This window comes from Colletotrichum godetiae (genome assembly GCF_030913485.1).
Source record: "Colletotrichum godetiae strain CBS 193.32 chromosome Unknown BDP55scaffold_52, whole genome shotgun sequence".
NCBI classification, from domain to species: Eukaryota; Fungi; Ascomycota; class Sordariomycetes; order Glomerellales; family Glomerellaceae; genus Colletotrichum; species Colletotrichum godetiae.
In genome coordinates, this window is record NW_026851300.1 from 117815 (window position 1) to 142168 (window position 24354).

At 51.8% G+C, this 24354-nt stretch overlaps 8 protein-coding genes across 8 annotated transcripts; 4 read left to right on the forward strand and 4 right to left on the reverse strand.

Moving 5' to 3' along the window:
- Positions 1-777: 777 nt before the first annotated feature.
- On the reverse strand, positions 778-5316 carry BDP55DRAFT_677446 (Hydantoinase B/oxoprolinase-domain-containing protein). Its single transcript, XM_060575899.1, has 7 exons — positions 5082-5316; positions 4338-5008; positions 3838-4284; positions 2039-3778; positions 1454-1975; positions 1003-1393; positions 778-947 (listed from the first exon to the last, which is right to left on the reverse strand). Exons 1-7 carry the CDS (start codon positions 5125-5127, stop codon positions 913-915), a joined length of 3852 nt encoding a protein of 1283 aa, XP_060424910.1. The 5' UTR covers positions 5128-5316; the 3' UTR covers positions 778-912.
- An 899-nt stretch (positions 5317-6215) lies between these two features.
- BDP55DRAFT_732689 (major facilitator superfamily domain-containing protein) lies at positions 6216-7905 on the forward strand (the record flags this gene model as incomplete). The annotated part of the gene is made up of 5 exons (XM_060579979.1): positions 6216-6258; positions 6444-6560; positions 6649-7288; positions 7347-7533; positions 7606-7905. The coding sequence occupies 5 exons, from the start codon at positions 6216-6218 to the stop codon at positions 7903-7905; spliced, it is 1287 nt and encodes a 428-aa protein (XP_060424911.1).
- Positions 7906-8194: 289 nt separating this feature from the next.
- Positions 8195-9878, reverse strand: BDP55DRAFT_561525 (polynucleotide kinase 3 phosphatase; the record flags this gene model as incomplete). The annotated part of the gene is made up of 7 exons (XM_060570087.1): positions 8195-8362; positions 8413-8555; positions 8608-8669; positions 8722-9321; positions 9376-9491; positions 9554-9729; positions 9785-9878. The coding sequence occupies 7 exons, from the start codon at positions 9876-9878 to the stop codon at positions 8195-8197; spliced, it is 1359 nt and encodes a 452-aa protein (XP_060424912.1).
- A 352-nt stretch (positions 9879-10230) lies between these two features.
- BDP55DRAFT_732691 (mediator complex, subunit Med18) lies at positions 10231-11099 on the forward strand (the record flags this gene model as incomplete). The annotated part of the gene is made up of 2 exons (XM_060579980.1): positions 10231-10673; positions 10724-11099. 2 exons carry the CDS (start codon positions 10231-10233, stop codon positions 11097-11099), a joined length of 819 nt encoding a protein of 272 aa, XP_060424913.1.
- Positions 11100-14207: 3108 nt separating this feature from the next.
- Positions 14208-15330, forward strand: BDP55DRAFT_732692 (glycosyl hydrolase family 61-domain-containing protein; the record flags this gene model as incomplete). Its single annotated transcript, XM_060579981.1, has 3 exons — positions 14208-14330; positions 14396-14940; positions 15012-15330. The coding sequence occupies 3 exons, from the start codon at positions 14208-14210 to the stop codon at positions 15328-15330; spliced, it is 987 nt and encodes a 328-aa protein (XP_060424914.1).
- Positions 15331-15999: 669 nt separating this feature from the next.
- On the reverse strand, positions 16000-17097 carry BDP55DRAFT_561582 (endo-1,3-beta-glucanase; the record flags this gene model as incomplete). The annotated part of the gene is made up of 1 exon (XM_060570090.1): positions 16000-17097. One exon carries the CDS (start codon positions 17095-17097, stop codon positions 16000-16002), a length of 1098 nt encoding a protein of 365 aa, XP_060424915.1.
- Positions 17098-18890: 1793 nt separating this feature from the next.
- On the reverse strand, positions 18891-19638 carry BDP55DRAFT_636305 (uncharacterized protein; the record flags this gene model as incomplete). Its single annotated transcript, XM_060572868.1, has 3 exons — positions 18891-19250; positions 19355-19373; positions 19514-19638. The coding sequence occupies 3 exons, from the start codon at positions 19636-19638 to the stop codon at positions 18891-18893; spliced, it is 504 nt and encodes a 167-aa protein (XP_060424916.1).
- Positions 19639-20256: 618 nt separating this feature from the next.
- Positions 20257-22247, forward strand: BDP55DRAFT_636306 (uncharacterized protein; the record flags this gene model as incomplete). Its single annotated transcript, XM_060572869.1, has 5 exons — positions 20257-20694; positions 20776-21178; positions 21335-21840; positions 21936-22014; positions 22237-22247. 5 exons carry the CDS (start codon positions 20257-20259, stop codon positions 22245-22247), a joined length of 1437 nt encoding a protein of 478 aa, XP_060424917.1.
- Positions 22248-24354: the final 2107 nt, after the last annotated feature.

The window sequence follows — 24354 nt, forward strand, 5'->3', positions numbered from 1 at the left end:
TCTACAGTGAACAGCGAGAAACAGCAGTGCTATCACATCATTCCTCAATGAGGATCCATCCTCTTCGCTTAAGAACTCTCAACTTCTCAAGTGCGAGTGGTTCTCTCCGACTCTTGGGGCCGGGGGTACTTGGCCTGGGCTGGGTTGATAAGCATTGGTTCATCTGCTGGCAGCAAAGTCGTGTTTAAATGATCCTTCACAAATAGAGTAGAGGACTCTCATCTGTATCGTCGGGATGCTCACTTCCGCCACCTCATCTTACCCTTCTTCGCCCGTATTCGTTATGTAAATCTTAGACGATGAAATATAACATGGATGACTGAGGGGAAAGAAGGAAACGGCAAAAAAAAAAAAAAAAAAAAACCATCCGGCGAGGATTGAATGGACGACGAGGTTTGCCTGGCATCGATGTGTTGAAGTCTCAATAAGATGAAGTTGAAGAGTGGGGCGCTTGGATCACGAAAGATGCATCCGCCTTGCAAACTCAACCTTAAACAAAGTGTCGATCCGATAGATCGGATCTGTCAAAATGCAGGTCATCGCAAGCGGCCTCCACCGGCGCCAACATGGGGAATTTGTTTCCTCCCGCAAAATGGCGTGGAACTCTAAGGCTAAGAATGTTCGTCAACGGCTATCACGGCACCGCGTGGACGGAAGCACGGCAACACGGCACCACGGCATCGCGGCACACGCAACCGAAGCCAAGCTGGGGGTCCTCAGTCTTACGCGTCAACTTCGAGCCAAGTCTGGTTCAAACACCCTGGCAGGTCTCCAGAATTTCCACAGCTGCAATGCTCATTGAGATTTTCTCTAAAACAGCTTCCCTCGCCCTTTATAGGAAAGACGAACAGAATACATCTTCCGGCCCACTCTGAAAACGCCATCGTATCATCCCTGACGACAGCGACGACCTTATAAGGCACCGTATGCACCTCCGCCTGGACTCCCTATCACCAGGTTGTTAGCAAACCAGCAGCACCGCCGTCGACGAACTAGACTCACTGATGATAATCCGATCTCCCTTCTTCATCTCGCAACTGTTCTTCCCGCCCAGGTTGATCTCCCGCGTCCCATACTCGTCATGCCGAACCCACACATTCTCGCCGAGAGCTCCAGGCTCGCCTCCAGCTAGACCGTAAGGAGGAACCGTCCGCCTCTCACTCAGCACACTGACGTGCAAGTCTCGACGGAACTCAATCTCTCGGACGCAGCCGTCTCCTCCATTATACTTGCCTCGACCGCCGGATCCTCGCCGGATCCCGAACTCACGGAGGATGCACGGGTATCGACGCTCTAGGGACTCCGGATCTGTAATTCTGGTGTTGGTCATGTGGACGTGTACGCCTGACTGGCCTTCCCAGCTTGGTCCTGCACCGGCGCCGCCTGCGATGGTCTGATTTTATAGGAATCAGCACACGAAGACTAACATGATACGAGATGATGGATGGCTTACCTCGTAGTATCCAAACCCAGGCTTTGCCTTTCCGTCGACCATCTCACCCCCATATCCGAACGTCAAGTTATTGCACGTTCCCTGACTAGCCGCCGCGGCCTGGAACGCCCTCAACACCACATCCGTTACTCTCTGCGATGTTTCTACATTGCCGCCAACTGTGGCAGCACCCAACGAAGGGGAAATAATCGTCCCAGAGGGTATGATTACGTTGATGGGAGCTAGGCAGCCCTGGTTCAACGGAATATCCTCCCTGACCAACGAACGCAAGACATAGATAATGGCGCTGAAGGTGATGGCCCGCGGTGCGTTGAGGTTGCCGTACATCTCCCGGCTAGTCCCTGTGAAATCGAAGACGGCCGAGCCCTCTTCGCGATGGATTCGGATCTTAAGCTTGAGCTTCGAGCCGTCGTCCATTTGGTCCTCAGCCTCGAGCGGCAGGCCACCAAACTGGTCATGAACTTGGCGGAGGAGGTTTCGGACTACCTTCTCGGCGTTGTTCTGGATTCCGAGCATGTATTTCTGATGTTGACCGTCAGTAATTCGTGCCTCTAACCATACTCCATCTTCTTCAGACAGACTTACCTGGACCGTCGGCAGGCCGTACTCCTTGATCGAGTCCTGGATGAGTCTGATGCCCTTCTGATTGGCAGCAATCTGTGCCTTCAGATCGCTCACATTATCATTCCACGTCCTCGTGCCGGAGGAACCAGGGTACGACGCCGGCTTCTTCAGCATAATCTCAGCAAGGCCTTCCTCGTCAAACCTGCCTCCGTCCACCAGCTTGAAGGACAGGAAAGAAGCACCCTCTTGCCAGATCTCCTTGGAATGTGGTGGCATAGAACCAGCCGAGATACCTCCAATGTCGGCATGATGAGCCCGAGAAGCAGTCCAAAAGAGGACTTCGTTGGTTTCTTCGTCAATGACCGGCGAGATCACTGTCACGTCAGGGAGATGGGATCCGCCGGCAGCCGGGTGGTTAGAGACCAGCACATCTCCAGGGCGAAGAGAGTTGCCCCAGCGCTCGGCTTGGTAGGCTACGGCGTAGCTCATTGCTCCTAGATGACACGGGATATGCGGCGCGTTGGCAACCAGACCGCCTGTCGGCGAGAAAATGGCGCACGAGTAGTCTAGCCTTTCCTTGATATTGACGGAGACCGAGGTCATTTGCAGTGATCTACCCATCTGCTCCGCTATGCTCATGAATCGGTGACCAAATACTGATAGTTGAATCGGGTCGACTTCGTCCGTTTCTGTTGTGAGCTCGACGGTTTCGTCGACGGAGCCTTGCGAAATCGCATTCTTTTCGAGAAGTAGGTGACGGGGAAGCACAGTCGCAGTCCAAAACGGCTGGATCATGATGGTCTGAGTTTGGTCCAGGATGATTGCAGGACCAACGACCCTCTCGCCCGGTGCAAGATCCTCGAGCTTGAAGAGGTCGACCTCATGCCATTGGCCGCTCGTATGCAACTTCGTCGTGCTGGCTCTCTTACTGCTTTCTACCAGTCTAATCTCAACAGACTTGAGAGCCTGAGATACGCCGGTCACGTTGGAGTCGGGCGTCTTGCCCAGCGCGCGGACGCGAATGTCCTCCACCAGGATGCCGCGGTCTAGGACGAAGCCGAACTCTTCTTCGTGGTGCTCGACAAATTGGCGAGTGAAGTTCCACGATCCTTCTGGCTTGCGGATCATGAGAGAGCTGTTGGTCCCTTTGTATCTCAGGTTGAGGAACAGCTCGTGCTCGATCTGCTCATCAGAGAACCCCTGGGCGGCCAAAGTCGCTGTAGCCTCATCCGTTAAAGCCTTGAACTCCTCTTCCAGCTGCTTATCAGAGAGATTAGAAAGCTCAGCCGCCTTAGGTCGCTGGATCTCGTGCGTCAAATCGGCTAGTGCCATGCCGTACGCAGACAAGATGGACGACAACCGGTGTATGACGACGCGCTCTACGCCCAGCGCTTCAGCGACGTCACACGCATGTTGCCCGCCAGCTCCTCCGAATGTGGCTAGAACATGATCTGATGTGCGAATGCCTCTCCCTTCTGTGAGTGAACGTATAGGTCTACTCATGCTTTCGTTGGCAACACGGAGGAAGCCACTGGCGATCTCTTCCGGCGTGAATGACTTCCCCTCTTCGGAGTTGATCTTCTCCGTGAGACTATGGAAAGCTACGGCTGCTGCGTCGTAGTCGAGGGTTTCGTTCTCCTTTGGTCCGAAGATAGAAGGGAAGTATTCGGGACGTAGACGGCCTAGGAAGAGGTTCGCGTCAGTGACTGTCAGGGGTCCGCCCTTTCGGTAGCAAACAGGTCCTGGGTGAGCGCCGGCAGACTGTAAGGCAACGTTAGTTCACATCATCATCGAGGCATTAATAGTTCGTGATGACTTACGTCCGGTCCAATCGCAAACAAGCCATTCTTCCAATGCAGAATCGAGCCGCCACCAGCAGCAACAGTATTGATGTCCAACTGCGGCGTCTGCAACGTGACCTCGGCCGTCTCCGTCTCAAAGACATGATCATACATGCCCGAAAAGCGACTGACATCCGTCGAGGTGCCGCCCATATCGAAACCAATCACCGGCATCTTGGTCTCCGGATCATAGCAGGACTTGCCGAAGCCGATTACGCCGCCTGCTGGTCCCGAGAGGATGGCGCGCAACCCGGAAAAGTTCTGCCAGAGACAAAGGCCGCCGTCACTTTGCATGAAGAGGAGCTTGCTTGCGATAGCGTCTAGACCTCCCTTAAACCCGCTTCCAAAGTCGCGGACGTAGCGGCGGATGAGTGGGGAGAGGTACGCGTCGGCGTTTGCTGAGTTGCCTCGGGATACCATCTTGATCTGGACGGATGAGCCTGTGAAGCATTTTGTGAGAGGAGGGTGGCTCGTCTTACCGTTGGCTGTAGTTCAAAGGAAACTGAAACGTCGAAGCCCATGGTACGCGCTAGTTCCGCTACCTCGTTCTCGTGATTGGGATAGAGATAAGAGTGAATGAAGCAAATCGCAAGACTTTTGAACCCCTCAGCTTTGAGATCGCTCAACTGACTGGCCACGACTTCCAGATCCGGCTTCTTAAGGACTCGAACCGGCTCGCCAGTCAACCCCTTCACGAGCCCCGGATCGCTTTCAATGTCAATAGGCTGCTTCTCTGGGTTCTCCAAGAACTCCTCCATCGTCACGCGCTCATCAACCTCGACAACCCTCTCATACAGATTCTTCAACTTGTGAATACTCAGGTCAAAGATGTGCGGCCGAGCCTGGTTGCCAATAACAAGCAGATCCCGAAATCCCTTGGTCGTGAGGAACGCGACACGCTCACCCTGTCGTTCTAAGAGGGCGTTGGTGGCCACGGTGGTTCCCATGCGAACTGATTCGACGTCTGAGATGTCAAGGGGCTCGTCGCGGGAAACTGGTGCGCCCCTGTAATGTGCCAGGACGCGTCTTATGCCTTCGGTGGGTGCATCTTTGTAGTTTATTGGGTCTACGGAAAGAAGTTTGAAGACCATTTCCGGCTCATTTGAGCCGGGTATGTAGGCGTGCACATCGGTGAAGGTGCCGCCGCGATCTGGTGATCAAATTGTGAGCCAAGACTGTCATGATGCTAGCCGAAAGTCTGCTTGCTGCAGACATTGACTTACCTATCGCGATTCTAATCTTCTTTCTACTTTGACCCAGCGAGCCCATAGTGAATGACGGTGAAGGGAAGATGCTTGGAAGATGTTATTCTTCAAAGTACGTTGAGTCGGCAAAGGCTGAGCCAACTGAGCGAGACAGTTACACGCATGCCACCGGTGTTGCGCTGAATGATGATATGAGGCACACTCATTGCCTCCTACGTAGGAGTCCGTCCCCGATCTAATCACTGTGTTGCATATCCCCCGCATTGTTTCCCAAATCGCACCATCCGATCCCCAATGCGCAGCTTATCAGGGCTGCCGCATTCCCGGGCTCGGCACCGGAGGCGAACCCCGAAGCTTCCGAAACCTCCTCCGAAGTGGGGCTGGGTATCGCAACCTGTGTGTGTCAGCGACTCGGCTTGCTGCCCCGAGATGTTTTCAAGGATTATTAAACTGGGGGCTAAGATTACTGAGGTCGATGAAGCGCATCTTGTTAACGACTGTGAGATGTTTCCGACTTTAGGGCTAGCTGATCTCAGGGTATGCCATCTAATCAGTTGGTGTACGGCACCTCCTTCCTCCGCTTCATCAATGAGACGATACCTCCTTATCGTGCAGCTCAGTCGCATCTTGTTGCCGGCACCGAAACCGGCTATCCAAAGGTAGAAGACTTTGACTGAAGATATTCTCTCTGCGGGAGACGCACTGACGTGATGCGTAAATCTGTTCCGGGTATGAGGATGCGGTCACCAGAAAATGCTTCGATAAGACCAATCTTGGTTGTGTCCATGAATTTAGCTCTTGAACCGAATGAAACCCTCTTGTTGACAAGTTGATAACGACGGCCTCATGATCCGAGCCGTGAATCAAAGGCGAACGTCAACTCGGTTCGCCAACCCGCTTCCACTCGGACATCACCGCACGTCGTATGCACATCGCGCGCTTCAATCGCCAATGGTTTCCGGGTTGTCAGGAGAGATGCCGTCTGCCAAGGCGATTGTCATGTGTCTGATAAGTGATTTACAATTGCAGATTCTCCTGACTCTGAACCGAATTGCGGAATGAAGATGCGAGCGACCTATCTGGTTTCTAGATATCGAGAGAGAAATGCAATTGAGGAGATCCTACCGTATTGCTGAATGATGACGTGAAGTCATGGATGCCAACAAGATGAGATGGACTGCGGGAATCTTTACATGTACTTGGTGATACTTTAGTCAAGTTCTTTCCCAGCTTCTCTCCATGGAATAAGATAATTACTTGATATCGGATCTTAGCACTATGCTATTCTTTTGGAATGTCGGAGGCGCAAGTCAACGAGAAAACCAAGAAACGGTAGCAGCGACGATGTTGTTAATCATGACATCGATGTCGTTCATTCAGCCGATATCCAGATCGACCGCTCCCAGGAAGCAAAAGTCGTGAGAAAGCTGGACCTGTATATCACACCCGTACTCTTCATCGTCTATCTCTCACGCTTTATCGATAGACCCAACATCGGTATGTACACATACCCAGTTTCATCAACCTCTTACTAAAACCTAGTTCCGATTATTTGTCTCCGACCAAGTTTCTAAACATGATACAGGAATTGTCAAAGTCGCCGGCATGCCCGAAGAAATCGGCGCCACCAATCAACAATACTCAACAGCCGTGTCCCTCTTCTTCGTAACCTACGTGCCCGTAGAAGTCCCAGCCGTCCTCCTCGTCAAACGCTTCGAACCCCGCTTCGTCCTGACAGCCCTCTGCGTAATATGGTCCGTCACGACAGTAGTCAACGGCTTAATTCGCAATGTCGGCGGCCTTTATGCATGCCGTTTGGTCCTCGGCGCCTGCGAGGGCGGTCTGCTCCCTTCTCTCAACATGTACCTCACCATGGTATACAAGCGAGATGAGATTGCAAAGCGCACATCTTACCTCGTCTCGTGCACGGCATTATACGGTGCTTTTGGAGGCTTGTTGGCGTACGGGTTGTTGCAAATGGAGGGTGTATGCGGGCACGTTGGCTGGAGATGGGTGTATCTCATCGAAGGGGCGTTTAGTGTCATATGCGCCTTTGCTGTTTGGTTCGGTTTGTCTAGCGACGTTCGGAACGCGTACTTCCTCAATGAAGAGGAGCGAGTGATCATGGATATGCGGCACCAAGAGAGATTGGATTACATGGGTAGTAACGAGCTTGGTTGGAAGGAAGTCAAGCTCGCGTTCTTGGTACCGAAGACTTGGCTTAGGTATGTGTTGCTGAGGATTCGAAGACAAGAGATATTTTCCTGACATTTATGCTCGCAGCGCGTGGACACAATTCTATCAGAACATTTTGACGAATGGATTCGGCACTTTCTTGCCCTCCATATTGCACGCTATGGGCCACGGCACGCTGGCTAGCAACTCCTTGACAATACCCGTGTATTGCCTCGGTGCGCTGGCATTCTTCACTTTTGCATTTCTCTCAGACAAGTACGGAAAATGCGGCATGGTAAGTTGAGTCATGCTTGATTCCCGTCGTATTGCTATAGTAGCAGCAGCAGCTGACTCTCAGCACGTAAAGTTCCTCTTCAGTACCAACCTTGTAGGCGCAATTGGCTATGTGATTTTGATCGGCGTTAACAACAATGCCGTCAAACACTTTGCCTGCTTCACTTGCGCTGTTGCAGTATATGATGGCATAGGGCTTAACCTGGCCTGGCTTATCGTCAACACAGCACCACAATATCGGCGTGCAACGGCCATTGGTATTCAACAGACAATCGGCAACTCAGCCGGTGCTGTAGCAGGCCAAATCTACAGAAGTTCGCCGTATGTTCTCGGGAATGGGTCTTCACTCGGAGCCATCTTTGTGGCAGAGTGATTGATCGTCATCCATTGGCTATTCCTCAGACGCCTGGACATGGAGAAGGAAGCTATCCTCACCGGTGCCAGGGGAGACACGCGGAAGAAGCGGACAGGTGACCGAGATATTGAGTTTAGGTACCGCCTCTGATTATATCAGTTGCCTCCCTATCCTGGACTGTACTGGTGTGAGGTGCTGTTGAGGCCGGATATAGGGCCGTTATTCGTGGTGCGAAACTTTCGTTGACTCGAGCCTCTGGCAGATTTGCGTTTATTGGAAATTTTGGTTCGGGAGCAAGTCCGAGATATCAAAGCCAGTACTTGGCCCACACTCCGTGCTCTTCCTTGGTACCTCTGAAGGCGAACTCGAGTTCGGTGATGTCTTGGAACCCCTCTTTCACTTTGGGCTCCTTGAAGCGGGATTTGAATCCATTGAAGGCCATCCTAGGGAGTGATGTTCGTGACTCGGGGTTAAGCTGTCATACATTAGCCATAGTTATGTTTCCGAGGCCAAAGTCGGGCTTACAGATTCATTCATGGATCGTACGGCGTCATTGTGTTCGCATATATGAAGAGGTGTCTTGAACCAAACACATCTGATTGGAACGTCATTTTTGGCTGCAAGCTGAACCCAAACAGCTCTGGTGTCGGGGTCGGGATTCGTGTTGTCTGGACCGAGTTAGTGCTTGAACATGGCGAAGGAATTCGCGCCGTAGCTGACCTATTGCTACCGACTGGCCTTCACTCAGTAGTTCTTTGGCGGCCTGCACGCACTTGTCTCGACTGCCAACACGTCAACAACTAGAAGGATCCGAGCAGGGTGAAGTGAACTGACGTCTTTAACGTGTCCTGGTTGATACGTTCATACCCCAAGGGCTTGAGGTACTTCCAGAAGAACGTACTCTTCCCAGCACCTGGTGGACCACAGGAAAGAACGATGTCCTGTTTGTTTTTCTTCTCAAACAGAGCATTCGATGCCACTGAACTAGAATCCTCTGGATACGGGAAATGCACGATGTCGAATTCCCGGACAAAATCCCGAGGTTTCTCATCAAGGAAGAATTCTTCCGGTGTCTTGAATGTGATCCCGATGTTGTGGGCCAGGTTTCGATCGGAACAGCTGAAGTCTTTGGAGAATTTCGATGCCGCGATGCGACCGCCAGCATCGCCGACGAAGATACTCTCCTCCAAGTCAACCTCTTCAGTAAGGTCGTAATCAGCGCAAAGCTCCTTCCACATCCCCGGCCTTGGTTTTCTGTATATGTCTTTCTCTGTGGCGGCATATATGGTGGTTGGGATATTGAGCTGCGTCAACACGGCATTCGCCTTCTGTTTGAAAGCCGAGACTCGGTCTTTTGTCGATTTCGGGGTTTTTGCTTTGGGATCTGCGTGAAGGACGAGGCCAGCTTGGTTGGATAGTACCACAATACGATATCTACCGGGGTTAGCTGATTCCATTTAGTCTGAGGGATAAATGTTTATGCAGTACCCCTCATTTTTGTATAGGTCCTGCAGCTTTCCAGGCACAGAAGCATGCCACCATTTCCAGTCGTCGGCGGCATCGGCATGCTTCTTACCTGAAGCTGTTGTAATTAGGGTCGAGTCCTAGACGCCTATCTGTCAACTTCGATCGCTTGATGGGTATGATTTCGGTTGAGCTGGCATACCAGGTCAAAGGCAGCTACCTTCCTCCTCTTCTCTGATTCGGTCGGAGGCTCCTCTGGTTCATAGCGGCCGACAAGCAGGGTCGCGGGTGTATCGTCGTTAGGTGCGCGTTCGGTCCATATCGTACGGTCTTTTGGCTTTTGTGACGTCGGCTTGAAGAAATTTGCAACTGCATTTTCTGTAAAAAGTCCAAAGTTAACGGTGGTCCATGGCGTGGGCAAAGGAGAGCGTACTCGTCGTGCCACTCTGGACTTTCCGCTTGACAGGCGGGGGAGAGATCGAATCTCTGTGCTTTCGTTTCGTAGTTGACAAGCTCGAGCTCGACATGATCGCGGTGAATTGGGTGGTCCGTTGACTCAGGAATTGACAAATTATTCGGTCGTTGACCTTGAAAAGCGACGTTCGCATGTCGATGACCGTAACTCAAAGCTTGGGAAGGAAGCGGCAAGCTTTGGTGGGGCACGGCCACTTTACTGGCAGAAAGCGCGACGGCGCCCACGCGCCTGCGACGGGCAGACACGTGACTCAAAACGTCGAGGTACGTATCGTATCGGTAGAGCGATTTCACTTTCACTTTCACCTTCATCTCACTGAGACGCCTTTCTAGATCTCTTTCACGCCTCACTGCCGTGGTCCTTCCCCAAACTTCCTGCCAACCCCACGCAAATTGGCATTCAAGATGTATGAGCTATTTCTCACAACGCTCGTTGACGATGATGATATCCAGGCGGCATGCTCCGTCCTCGGCGGTCTCTGCGCCATGCCTGCATGGCAGAGTCTCCATCGCGTCCTTTACTTCAAGGGCCCAGGAAAGCCCGGCGGAATTCCGAATCAAAATTCAATCGTCAAAACCCCTCGCAAGGACATTCAGATGCTGTGGAAAGACCTGCATCAGCAACTGAGCCGTCAATCTTACATCCTCCAGGCCCGATATGAGGTATTCAAGGATAAGGACTTCGGCCCGACCGCTCCGGAAGTGGACTTCAATGCGCGCCCCGGCACCCTCCGATGGACTGATTTCCCTGATCCTCCCCAGGTCCGCTCGTCGGTCACTCAGCGCAAGAAGACCGAAATTTGGGATCAACGAAACTTGTTGTCTGTGATGAAAGACAACAATTACCAGTAAGTTTTGCTCACCTGGCGTTGGCGATAGCGATCTGACAAGAACGCAGGTTCAAGAGCGAGGCCATAGAGGAAACCTATCAGTTCTTCCGAGAGGACGTAGAGTTTTGTCTTTCAAGACATTACATTCTCCAGATGAACGGCGACAATGGTCCTCTCACTCAAACTGCTGCATGGGACACCATGTCACCTGCAGACCCTGGGCAGCGATGGATGTTTCTGATTAAGGTTCATGTTCACCAAGACAACAAGCCCGATGAGATTCTCAAGGCGCACGAGCAGTTGGCCAATATCCGACGTGAGCTCGAGGGCGTCTTCGAATTCAAAACGTTTGACAGACGTATACACGATACCCGGGTTGCGGTTGAGATGAGAAATGCGCCTGCACCACTGCCTCAGGTCATGACCATCACAGACCAGCGGTAAAGGGCGGCTATCTTACCGAAATCATGGATCATGACGGCACATTCCCGATCCATGTTTGATAACACACACTCATTAGTTGGCAAGGCGATTTATGAGCTTGAGCACATGGTCGAGATCAACCACCATTGCGGTTCGCTGGGACTGTGCTCGCCAATGCCGCAGCCTCCAGTCGCCTGCTGAGCGTCGCATTGGACGCTATCGGGCCTTTGAATAGTGCAAGAAGCTTAAACGAGAACTTTGATGACTGCGGCTCTGGAATCCGAGAAAGAACTCCAGAGTCAAACCGTGGATGCTCACGATTTTGCCCCAAAATCGGTCAGAGAGGAAACCTACCCTCATCGAGTACCTTCAATACCCCTAAAGTTTCTTCCTCACAGTGGTGAGCTTCTCGCAAAAGAAATCACGCGGCAATCAAAGGAATTGCAAAGTGCAAAGTCGGAAACAGGACTTTGGAGATTGAGGGGGCAGAAAGACAGTACTCGGGAATTCGGCACGAGTACGAGCTGGAGTTGAGATACCTTGATAGGGAACCCACAGGTTCCAGAAGATTTCTTCCGTCAAGTGGGCCAATATGTGTCGTCAAGAATAGCCTAGGACTATGAGCTACCTTAAATCAGAGATGGCATCAAGCTTATTTTTGACTGATGCACACCGTTCTTAAACCGGCAAAAAAGTGCCGTTATTGCGCCTGTCAGTCATGAATTGACGTCTCTTCATAGGTTTGGCTCTGTTCATAAACAATTGAATCGATCCTCCTGCTAATTCGCTTAGTGACTGTTTTTGGTCAATCTATTCTGTGTTGATGGTCTGTGAGAAGAGACCAGCAAGGAAAAGAAATAGATATGGCACAGCGAACACCGAGTTGAGGTCGATCTACAAAGTGACATTGATCTTGGAGTAATCTCAGATAATACCGTGATTATGCGAGACGATAGAACATTGAAATGTCGCTCTCGGACATTGGGAGCTGAACTTTAGACCTCACAACAACATATGACGTACGATATCCTCACTTGCCGCCAGATGCATGGTCGAAAATATTGGCCTTATTTCTTTTCAGAGCGGCACGATATGGCCAAGACCTTTGTATCTTGCCGTAGCCCGTCCCCCCCTTTGCTCGTTGACGGTTGGCGCCATCATCCATGGACCTTGCATGGCCCAGGCGCCAGAACCGACGGCCCTGGTTTCGGAATGATTAAATGTGCAGCGGTCAGCGGTGCGCTGCGCTAAAAAGGAACCCCCATAGAAAAATTCAGTCGTCCCCGAACTGGCCCCCAAGATCTAGGCTCGTTTCACTCGGAGATGATTTCCCGCCTAAAGGCTTGGGGGACCACCGTATACTCTCCACATACGGCCACTGATAAGTTGGAAACCGAGGTGGTGAGTGGAATATTGATCCAAACTCGTCTTTTGGCGAAGCAATAGAAACGGGTTGGCATCTACAATTGGTGTTCACATACGGCTGAAGCCGGTCGAGGGTGTCAGTGCGGCGAACGAATTGAGTCAATCAATAACCGCAAAGGGAACTGTCAGAGCAAGCATATTGACTCGAGAGCGGCTGTGTTTTGTTCAACTTGCTGCATCGTCTCCTGCCCCTCAGCTTTCAGAAGTTCAGAAGGACCAAAGGTCATCTTTACCCGTAACGCACGTGTCCGCCAGCGATACTGGCTTGAGCCACTGAAGATGGGCTTACAGGGCTCATCCAGGAATGGACCACTTTGGGTGACACAACCCATCGAGCCCCAGGCCCGTCGCTCTCCCCTGGGAAGGATGACGATCGCGGATCACTCCTTGACCCAATCGGAATCATTCAAGACCTGGGTCGATGTGCGCCGAACGGTTTAGCACCATGGAGACACGCGAGTACCAAGGAAAGTATATGTTAGTGATTCCCGTTGATCTTCGCGGGCGAGGCCTAAGGTTCACTCTATTCAACGTCGACTACGAAAGTTTACTGCCAGTCTGAGAGAGTATTTTCTGCTGACACATATTGCATTAGACGAGAGTTCTCCCGAATTCTGGAATTCTGCCTGTATTCGTTTACACCCGTAAACTCACCTGTTCCTTTGAGTCCTGAACAGGAAGAAGGCATAGTAAGCAGTTTTGCTGTGGTCTTATCTTGGCCGAACTGAGTAGCGCCAGGGGCCACATGCTGTTTGTGTTTCAGGTTCGGACGGCCAGCCGCGAAGGGGATCAAAAACTGGGGTCAGCACTGGTTTGCCAACACGCCAGTGGTTGGATACTTTGATCCGACTCCAGGGACAGCGATGTCCTCCAAGGGGTTAAATTAAGCTTGGGGTCAAGTTGGGACGAGTGAAGCGAGGGATGTACGCCTTGCGACCTATCCAGCCGAAAAAGAAAAGCGAATCCGTACAGAAACTGCACCAACTGGCAAGTTGCTGAACCCTGGTTAGAAAGCCACAACCCGAACTGGGCGCGTCACCCGCGCAGCCGAAGCTGCAAGGCACACATCCCGCAATTTAGACACAACAGCGGGCATCCCCACAACGTTAACCCCTTTCAAGATTATTGCTCCAATGAACGATCGGTGACACCCATGAGCATGCCCGGCCGGGACTGCCTTTTTACGGCGAGAAGCGGTGCTGCAGCATGCGTTGCCCATTCAGTTCCTGACGAGCCCTTGCGCTATAGAGATTAAACGCTTCCCTTCGAGGTATCAGATCCCTGGTTGTTAGTTGAACCGACCAGGCGGCGACGTGGGCCAGTGGGACGGGAATGCGGTCCCCCTATCCAGAATTTAGGCTTGGCAGCTCTGAACTGGCCTGACCATGCCCGGTTAGTGGGGAGGAGGAAGACCGAGGACGATGTTCGTGGTTGAAGACGGGAGGGGAGGGGGATGAGGGGGGTGATGCGAGGAACCAGAGAGGCCATACATATAGCATCTCGGTCTCCTCGTTTCTAGGAAAGAGAGTTTGTTTTGTCTCTTCAACAGTTTCAGTCACTCATCTGTCCACTCTTTACTTTCAGTCCTTCTCTACAGCTCGACGCCGGCGTCATTTCACTCACTTCTCACCTTTGTGTGCACTTCTTCTAACGCCCGGAAATCACCTTCTTTTTCAAAAACAACCAAACCAAATCACCGTCAAGATGAAGTCTGTCGCTGCTCTCGCCCTTACCGCCTCCATGGCCAACATGGTTGCCGGCCACGCCATCTTCCAGCAACTCTGGGTCAACGGTGTTGACCAGGAGTCCAGCTGCGTTCGCATGCCCGTAAGTCGACTTACACAGTCACTCTATCGCAAAAGTGTCATCAAAAGACTAATGTGGCATGATAGGCCTCCAACTCCCCCGTCCAGGACCCCACGTCCAACGACATGCGCTGCAACGCCAACTCCGCTGCCGCCACCACCACCTGCGGCGTCAAGGCCGGTGACACCATCACCGTCGAGATGCACCAGCACAACACCCGTGCCTGCACCGAGGAGGCTATCGGAGGTGCCCACCACGGTCCCGTCATGGTCTACCTGAGCTCCGTCGCCGACGCTGCCACCGCCGATGGCTCCAGCTCTTTCTTCAAGATCTTCGAGTCCGGCTACTTCGCCAACAATAACACCTGGGGCAACGACCTGATCAACGAGGGCTGCGGCAAGCAGAACGTTGTCATTCCCTCCGACATTGCCCCTGGTGACTACCTTCTCCGTGCCGAGACCGTCGCTCTCCACGCTGCCGGCTCTGAGAACGGTGCTCAGTACTACATGTCATGCTACCAAATCTCCGTTACTGGCAGTGGCACTGCTAAGCCCGAGGGTGTCGTCTTCCCCGGTGCTTACAAGGCCACCGACCCTGGTCTGTTGATCAACATCTACAACACCATCACCTCGTAAGTACACCTATCTTCAATCACTATCAGCGTGAAAGCATAAGAAAGCAAGCAACTAACCATTTGTAAAGCTACGTCATCCCTGGTCCTGCCCTCTACGAGGGTGGTGGTTCTTCCGGCTCTGCCCCGGCCTCCTCCGCTCCCGCTGCTTCCGCCCCGGCCGCCACCAGCGCCGCTGCCGCTTCTTCTTCGGCTCCCGCTGCTGCCGCCCCCACTACCCTCGTCACTAGCGCCGCTCCCGCCTCGGCTACCCCCACGGCTGCCGCGCCTGCCACCACCTCTTCCGCCGCCGCTGCCTCTACCTCTGCTGCTGCCGCCCCTGCGCCCAGCAGCCCCTCCGGCTGCAAGCGTCGCCGTTCCCACAAGGCCCGCCGCTCTGCTAAGTACTAGAGTGTACTAGGTCGGAACCTGGATGCCGAGTGAGATCGATAGACAGTTGTTTATAGAGGAGACGTTGTGTCCTTCCGGTAAATATTAGAAGTTCTTTGTACATAGTATACCGCGTAATTCTGCGATTTACGCCCTTTTCGAGTGGCACAATACAACAAGACTTTTCCTTGTTCAAAACATTCTCAATCCCTCAATGATCGCATGCTTCGAGTGCCATTGTACAATTGGAGGCGTGTCAAAATGCCAATGACTGTTGCAACTATACCTACCCAGTACACAGGTGGGCGGGTAGGCACTTAACGCGGTTAGAATATAAGTATTTTGGTTGATCAATTTTAGTATGCGCCTATTCTACAATTGCCAAAACAGAATATTGTGGAGACGGGCAAGTGGCTGGTCAACACTATGGCTCAAACAAAGTTGTCACAATTCAAAGAGGAAAGAGAAGATCATAGTAATGGTCTGAGTGTTCTTTCATATGCGTACGTACTTATGCTAATATACAAAAACAAGACTCGCTCGCAAACTCCAACAAACTAAGCAAATAAAATCAAAGCCGCTCCAAGTTGCCATGCAAATGTCTTTCAGCGCTGATCTCCAGACCAGAGCAAGACCGATGTGAAGAGAAGTATGTAATCGCCACCATGGGATGGCAAGAACTAGAGGATTTTACGTGCTGTAAACGGCAACGTACTTGACCTCCATGCGAGACTCCTTGCCGCCAACAGTCTGCGCATTGGGAGTCTTGGAACCAGCCTTGGCGTCGGGGAACTCGCCACCGATAGCAACATTGAGCAGGATCATCTTGGGCGTCTGAGCAAGGTTTTTCCAGACAGCCTCGTCGCCAATCTCCTGGCCCGTGATGGTCTTGGTCACCTTGTCGTTGAGGTACCACACAAGCTTCTCGGTGGCGAAGCCGCCGCCGGCAGACCGATCAACCTCGCAAGCAATCTTTACAAACTCTCCGCGGGGGAACTCGGCGCTGGAGCTGAGGCCGGTCTTTTCATTGCATGGGCCGCCGTTGATAACACCGCAGTGAGCCGTCTGGAACACCGTGCCGACGCCATTGGAGACTTCGAGCATGTCGATCTCGCCGACGCTGGGCCACGAGGTAACGTCTGTGCGGAAGGCAGAACCCATGGACCAGAAGGCGGGCCAGATACCGGACTGTGTTGCCGGGTCCGAAGCCGGAACCATGATGCTGGCCTCCATGCGAAGCTTGCCCTTAGCCGGGCAAGTGAAGTCTTGCGCGGCGTTGGTCTCGATACGGGACGAGGTCCAGGCCTCGCCGGTCTTGATGGGCGTGATGGTCAACGTGCCGCTCTCCGAGATGGCAATGTTCTTGGTGTCCTTGGTGTAAGTCTGGATCTCCTGCGTGCCCCAGTTGGTGGCGCCACCAGGGTACCCGGTACCGACATCAAACGTCCACTTTGACGAATCGGGAAGAGCGCCAGCCGTCTGTGTCGAGAAGTCGTCCTGGAAAACGATCTTTGCGTAGCCGGCGGGGAGGGTCGGGCCGCCGCCAGTGCTGTTGCCCCCCTTGCCCTGGGTCGTGCTGGCGGCGGGCTTGAGGGCGTTGTTAATCTGGGTCGCGACGCCGGACTCTTGAGGGAAAGATGGGACGGCTCCGGATGGGGCGAAGCCTGGCTTGCTGCCTTCCGGGAAGCCGCCGCCAGGGTAACCTCCTTTGGGAGGGAAAGGCGCCGGGGATGACCAGCCCGCGCTGAAGAGGAGAGGAAGAAGGGAAAGAACCTGCTTAGTCGTCATGATGAAAAGCTTCGTCGAGAAGGACTGAGATAAGTAAGAAGAGAAGGAATAAGAAAGAAGATGGAGGTAAGATAGAGAAAAGAATGGCGCTTGCGCTTGATGTCTTGCAGATCGGATGATGATCTAGAATATTTCCTTTCGATGAGATGAGATCTCAATCTTCCTTATATCTTCCATTGACTCATAGCAGGAAGCCATTATGACCTTCGCTTAGAAGGTTCGTCCTGTACAGATCACAATCTCTATTCCAAGTCTAAGTGACTGAATGCTACTACGTGTGGATTAGGACAAGGAAGACACTATTTTCAGCATCCAATTGCACCGAAGTCATGAGGCTTCCCCATCTTAGCAAACGGGTGTTAAGATAAGGTCGCTTACCAAGTAGATGGCTTTTTGGGGGCTATCATCCCATCATTCGCTGCCGCTACTGGCGGCCGGGTGGGGCCCGGAGGGGCTTTGAGTCTTGACATGAACTATTCCGGGTCACCGGCGCGCCGGCCGGCATCAAAAAAGAGCCTTGACAGCGCACGTTTTCTTAGCGACTCCTGATCCGGGCTTCATCTCGGTCCAATTAGGGGCCTCGTTTTCGCAAGAGCTTGGTATTTGGCTGATGATTAACAGTATGTTGTTTATAACCAATGACTCGGCACTATCGTTACTCTCCCGCTGTCGTTCATGCGTTACTGACTGGACCCCGGATCGGCCAGGCACAATCTGGAACTTAATGTCGGTGCTAAGACGATGGATCTCCACCCAACCCACCATCAATGTCAAACAGTCCATTCTATTTCCAACCGACGAACCGGCCCCTAGACGTTTGAATTTACCTCTCACAGGCACAACGCCAAAAATGGGTGTTCCTGGCATCGCCGGTCGAGACTGAGTAATCCGCGCGCGCCAAGGTGATACTCACGGGGATTGAATCGGACGCAACGCTGCGCCTAACTTGCCGTGACAGACTGACAGCTTATTCTACACGCGACAACCTGGTAAAGAGGCCTAGATTCTGTGGTTCGTCGTCGGTGATTTTACCTGTTTCTCATATTCTCCGACAAAGTTCGTCAAGGATGGAAGGTTCGGCTGCAGCTTTCTTGGCCCTACGACTGCTGTACACAATATACTCCAGACTTGGACAGCTTGCTGACCTCATGCGTACCAAGCCATTTGTTAACTAAGATGTTTGTTGTGTCTATTTTGACTATTGCGTGATACAGTGAAAGCACTAATTATTTTAGAACGCACGTGGACTCAATTAGGTGATTGAATAGAGAAGCTTGTTCGGCCGACCGTATTTCGAGTCGAACTTTGTAAATTGCCTCTACTTTCCCCATACCTAAAATAAGTAAGTAGATAGCCAATCTCCATCAATTTTCTCAATGTTCTATTTGGCCTCCATCGATGCCAAACCTAGTTTACTTACCTTTTGCCTACTCTGTAGTGATTTTTGGTTCTTAGTATTAATCGGCAGTTCGATTTCTGGTCGTCAGTCTTGCGTGGGAGGCATGGAGGCATATTGAAGTGAATGTCATATCCCCAGCCATAGATTGTCCGGGCCGGAGAATTGCTATGGGAAGTGTCTCACCAGTTCATCATTCGAGTCAACATGATCTACAGATAACCTCCAGGCATACCAAACATCAAAGGCGTCGAGGCAGTAAGACCAGAAAGATCACCACCCCTAAGACAGCAGCGAGTTTGGATAGAACCCCGAAGTTTTTGGATTGGCCTGCGTATATGTCGAGATTGTTTTCCACCTCGAACATTGCGTGCTCATCCTCTGTATTAATTTCGACTTAGAGCGTGACCAGGCGTCGAGACAAATACTGAATGCGGCTTAAGGGTTTCGTAACTTCAATAATGATATCTTTTTCTTGATTTTCTCTTAACAACGGACTGGAGAAGCTCAGATTACCTTTGTTGATTAACCGCCTCCGTAAAGTGTTCAGCTGCCTCCATAATTTATGTGTCTCGCCGAAGAAGAAGAAAACGGCTGCGGCTATGAATCGGCGTATACTATTTTCATAGCTCTGACCGTCACTCTGTAGGGCTGCACGAACTTCAACAGTGTTGGAGATGAAAAAGGCTAGCGGCGATGCGGATGCTACACTATCTTCTTGTGGTGGCTCATTTATAGGCAGGTAGGTGTGCCGACCCTGCAGGTAGAAAAGGCTACCTATTTGAGCACGTCTTGTAAGATGCAGCCGGCGCGCCAAGATTATCGATCGGGTGGCTTGCTGAGCTTCTGCTATCTGCTTACCATGAGTGGCCGATTGAAACTGCGTGGATATGCAGAGACCCTATCTGGGCCAAGCCACGGCACAAGCCATCAAATTGGCCATAGGAGTTGGTTGCACCAAGCGGCTCGTACGACACCTTTTCCGCTAAGTACTGCCACTCGAGCTGATGTCTCACTTACCTAAGTGTTTTTATCTGGGGGCTGTGAGCTGTATTGAGGTATACTATTTCTGGCTCCTGGGAGGCGTTCGTGAAAATTTCACAAGTAGGTGCATGCCATCTTAAGAAAACTAGATGTGTGGCCATTTTACATCGTTGTTCTCTCTTTTGCTATCGCTTGAATCCGTGATATAAAGGGTTTCACATCTCTCAGGATTATGGCCTCCGATGAATCATATCACCACCGCATCACTTTCGATAAGTCTTGGCTTGCTTACCACTTGCTGACCTTGTTCACCGGTTCGACATTAGCCAATGGCATCCGCAAGTCCTCAGGCTGGTGACTCATAACCAAAGTCTCTCTAAACAAGTCATACCGACGCAAACAATGCAACACAGACATAACGTCAAAAAACATTCGCAGTAAGGAACCCTTGAAGAATCTCTCGTTGTATAAATCCACTGGCAAGTTGCCCCAACGTTATAGCGGAGAAAAGTGCCCGACATAACCTGGTAGCTGTTGACAAGGCGCTAGTGCAAAGTAGTTGGGACGAATTGGAATTGCGGCCGTTCATTCTTGCCAACAGAGCTCTTTTCGGAGCATTCCTTATAAACTGTGGCCTTCTGGCCGGCCTCAACGTCTTCAGCCAACAAGGAACCTTCAACGTCAGCAAAACGTCTTACTACATCTTACAAGCTTCTCTTATTATGATCGGAACCTGTATGGTGGTCCACCTCGGATCTATGCTTCTTAGTCTTTACCAAATGACACCGTTCATTCTTTGTGATCTGACCTCCAAGGACATCAAAAGTTTCATTCACGCGAGATTTGCCGAGGATCCAGGATTTCAGCGCCTCGTGAAACGAGAGCATAAATATGCCGGCCAATTAGAGGACAATATCACAGCGAAAGCCGACAGAGTCTTTCTGTGGGTCAGCTTGGTGGTCAAATCTCTTTCGACTGGAATGGGGAACGACGACAGAGTTTTGGATATGCAAAGAAGACTCGATCAACTCCCACCAGAGCTGGAAGATCTCTACACTACGATGCTCAATTCTCTGCAGGGATTCTACTTCAATCGCGCAGCGGAGTACTTCCGGCTCATGGAAGCCTGGGAGACATCGCCGCCCGCGGTGTTGATCTATTTGATTGACGAAATGGAAACACCACGAGACGTCAAAGACGGACAGGATCAGGGTTACGTATTCTCACATGATGAAGTGCTTTAAATGTTCCAAACCACTCGTCGTAGAATCAACAGTAATTTTCGAGGGCTTCTTGAGGTAACATCATCCTCGATCGCCAGGTCAAGTGTGGAAAGGCTCGGATCGATCCAATATACTCACAAGACCGTCCGAGATTATATTCGGAGACCAGAAGTTCAAAAGAAAATCCGGGATGCTACGAAAGATCTCGATTGCCAGATCAAGATTTGTTCTGCATATTTAGCAGCCTTCAAGATCGTTCTCGTTGAAGACGGGCATGACACCAGCCATAACGCAACACAACTCGACGAGGAATCAGAGAGGCTGGAGGCCCTCCGGGCCTTCGCTTCATCTTGCCTGAAAGCAGCATCAGACGTAAAGCCAGAGAACAAGCGGACTATGATTGAGCTACTCGACGCTCTATGCGATGCATCTATTCAGCTGATGGGCAACGGTGAATCTGAACGCGCAGAGTTATACCGTTCGTTGTCCTCCTTTACTAGAGGTCATGATCTTATAACGGAAGCCGAAATCTATTATTCTCAACATCTACTTCTTTTGTACTCACCCGAAAATTTCCAGGAATGAAAATATTATTGTGGATCTAGCTTCCTGGCACTTGCGGTACGATTCGGAGTGGTGGAGTATGTCAAGGAGAAGACAACTTATGGATGCCTCGAACCCTGCGTTCCGGAAGATTCCACCAAGAAATTCAGGACGACGATGAAATCTCAACTCAAGATCGCATTCCACAGGAGGAGCGAATCCGCTAATCCACCAGTCAAATACCCTCATTTGTACTGGCCACTCCTCATGGATGCGCTATTCGCAGCTCCGATCGATGCAATCAAGGTGGAATTGGTCAGTTTTTGTCTAGAAAGTGGTGCCGATCCCAACTTTCAGGTGACGAGCAACGGCTTCACCGTCTGGTCAGCTTGGTTTATTTACTTAGCCGTGCTAAGCCCAGGACGTAACACTGTCGGTCACGAGGAATATATTGCACGTTTGAGGCCGTATTGGCCTGTGACGGAAAAGCTCATCCGTCACGGAGCGGATACGTCACTGCGTTCTTTGAGAAGGAGCACTGGAAATTTCCCTGTTAATGAAGGAAGATATTTACACGGAGTTCTGTCCGTACCAGAGGTATGGTTTGCCAACTAAACCTTGGTCACAGTATATAAGAATGCCTTGAGCTGATAAGCCTGCAAATAGAATTTCAACACAGACAATTGAGGCAGCGGTTCGACGACGCAGCTACGCAGGATGAGGCGCGGCTGACAGGGACGGAAATTATACTTCAGGATTGCGGATTTGAAAGTGTGTTATGAGCGTTTGCAAGGCAATCCAGGAGGTATGTCAGACTGCGCTCAATGTTTTTCAGGGGAAGTTAGCCGCGTTGGCCCGTTTGGCCATCTCCCCACATATTCTCAACGAGGCTTTATTTTCGTGTCGTAAACCTTCTTCGCAAAGAGCGACTCAATCATTTTTACGCGATGTTCTCTTCTATGAGATCTGCTTCTATTCTGAACCTTCTGATAGTCTTGCAATGAGCACGATACGACCCGCACTGCCAATTTGGAATGCCCTGGGCTGACGCTCGACGTTAGTGGCATAGACTCCCGTACTCCCAATTCACTAATTGTTGATTTGGATAAATAAAATTTCATATCCATATTCCGAAGGCTCATCCGTACCTTGAGAACACGGAGTCATGTCGTTCGTTGTGTTGGGAAGACCGATGGATACCTTGGCCACGGAGCCAGGAACATACTAACCCGACAAACAACCCCACCTCATCCGAAAGCGCCCCATATCAAACCTCCGTAACCCGATCCCCACCAGCAACGACCACGGCCCGGTCCGAAAAATCAGTCGGGACCCACCCGCATCCGTAAACCAGGGAATCAATCTCATCCCAACGATCTCCTCCATCACGATTCCATCTGACATCTGGTCGCCCCCCCTAACCTACCCGGGTTCAATCAACCACTCGTTCCCATAAATAGCATCTTCTCCACTCTCCCAAAATCGAATGATATCCCGTCATTCAGAAAAGCCACCGCCCGGCGCCCGGCGCATGGCGTCCCGGCAATGCACCTGCCCGTCCCCGTTACCACATCATGCCCGCATATCCCCTCTCTTCCCCCTTCCCTCTAGGGCTCGGACTCAGCCTCGTCTTCATCGGTCATTATCACACCCGACATCTGTCACATATTCTCATCTGCCTACTTACCCGTAACTGTACCCGAACCCTCAGCTCAGCTCCGAACCTCCTCTCCCTCCCACAACCAAGGCCAAGATCCCCCATCCCCGTCCGCCACGCCCCGTCCCGAAGTTGAAACCTGAGTAGTCACATTATGTCATTCCTCCGGAAGAATAGTCGAACCGGAAAAGTAGGAGAAACATCCATCCATCCCGCTCGCTTCTCCCCCTCCGAACCCTCCGCACGGCGAGCTGCTTGCATTCCCCCTCCTCACCAGAACCCATCTCATCCAAACGATATTTCCATTCTTTCCCATCATGTTTCATCAGCCGTAGAAAACGCCATTAACGCCCCCCTTCTCGCCTGCACCTACCCTCCCGGCACTCCAACCCCACCTCTACAAGTCTCAAAAGGCTTGATATACGTACTCAGTAGCCAGATACCCCAATCGATCACACAAACGCCAGAGAAAATTCCCACCCGACCAACTGGAACCCGCTGACTACCACGAACCTCAAACTGCGCCACCACACCTATCATCATCGGCAGCTTCAACCCCCTGCTCCATGAGGGCACCGAGGAGATAAGAACTCTTAACAAGAATCGGCCCGAGGAGAACAGAGAGCAAAAGTGCAAAAAGAGGCAATCCGCATCACAATCTGCAAAGAGCCGCCTTCACCATGGTACCCCTCATACCTCCATAACCCATCTCGCCTCCAAGGCCTGACATCCATCTCTCCATCTCCAACACATCCAACCTCTCACTCTCCTTCCAGCGAAAGTCACGGCGACCTGCATCTGAAACACGTGGCGTCAAACGCCGCGTATAGCATACCCTCTCCCTCACTCTTCCTCTCACACATCCCCATACCCATAAGTCTAGCCCAGCCGAGACTGGATCTGGTCCCCCAGAGCCGCTTCGACAACCCTGGCGCTTCCGCTGCAAGCATGGGAGCAGGCAGCATGATAATCTATTCTTCCCTTCCTGCAATGCACGACGCGCACCTGTCAGCGGCAGATGCGAAAATCAAAACCCCCCAAAACGCACGCCAAAAGCTGATGGCTGCCGAGGAAGACACTGAATGTCGACGTCCACTTCCGGGTAGGTACTTTTTGCCTACTATGTACCTTACGTAGTGCTGGCGCGGGGGTCGGCAAAAGCTAGCAACCTTCCCCCCCCTCCCCCCGGGGCGATGCTCCGCTTGCCGCGGGGTCGACACCCCGGCGATCGACAGCGTTACATCCGTCGCGATCGTGACGCGGTGAGCGAGGGTACGAAGCGAGGGGCCGGGTTGACATGTTAACCATCCTAGGTAAGGTAGCTCACCAAGAAGGGGGGGGATGTCGTGGTTCCCCAAGTATGCTCAGCGGCTGATGAAATGCGATGAGCTGACCATCCAGTCTACCGGGCACACCATACTGGACTTCGTACGAGGCGTACATCACAAGATGGT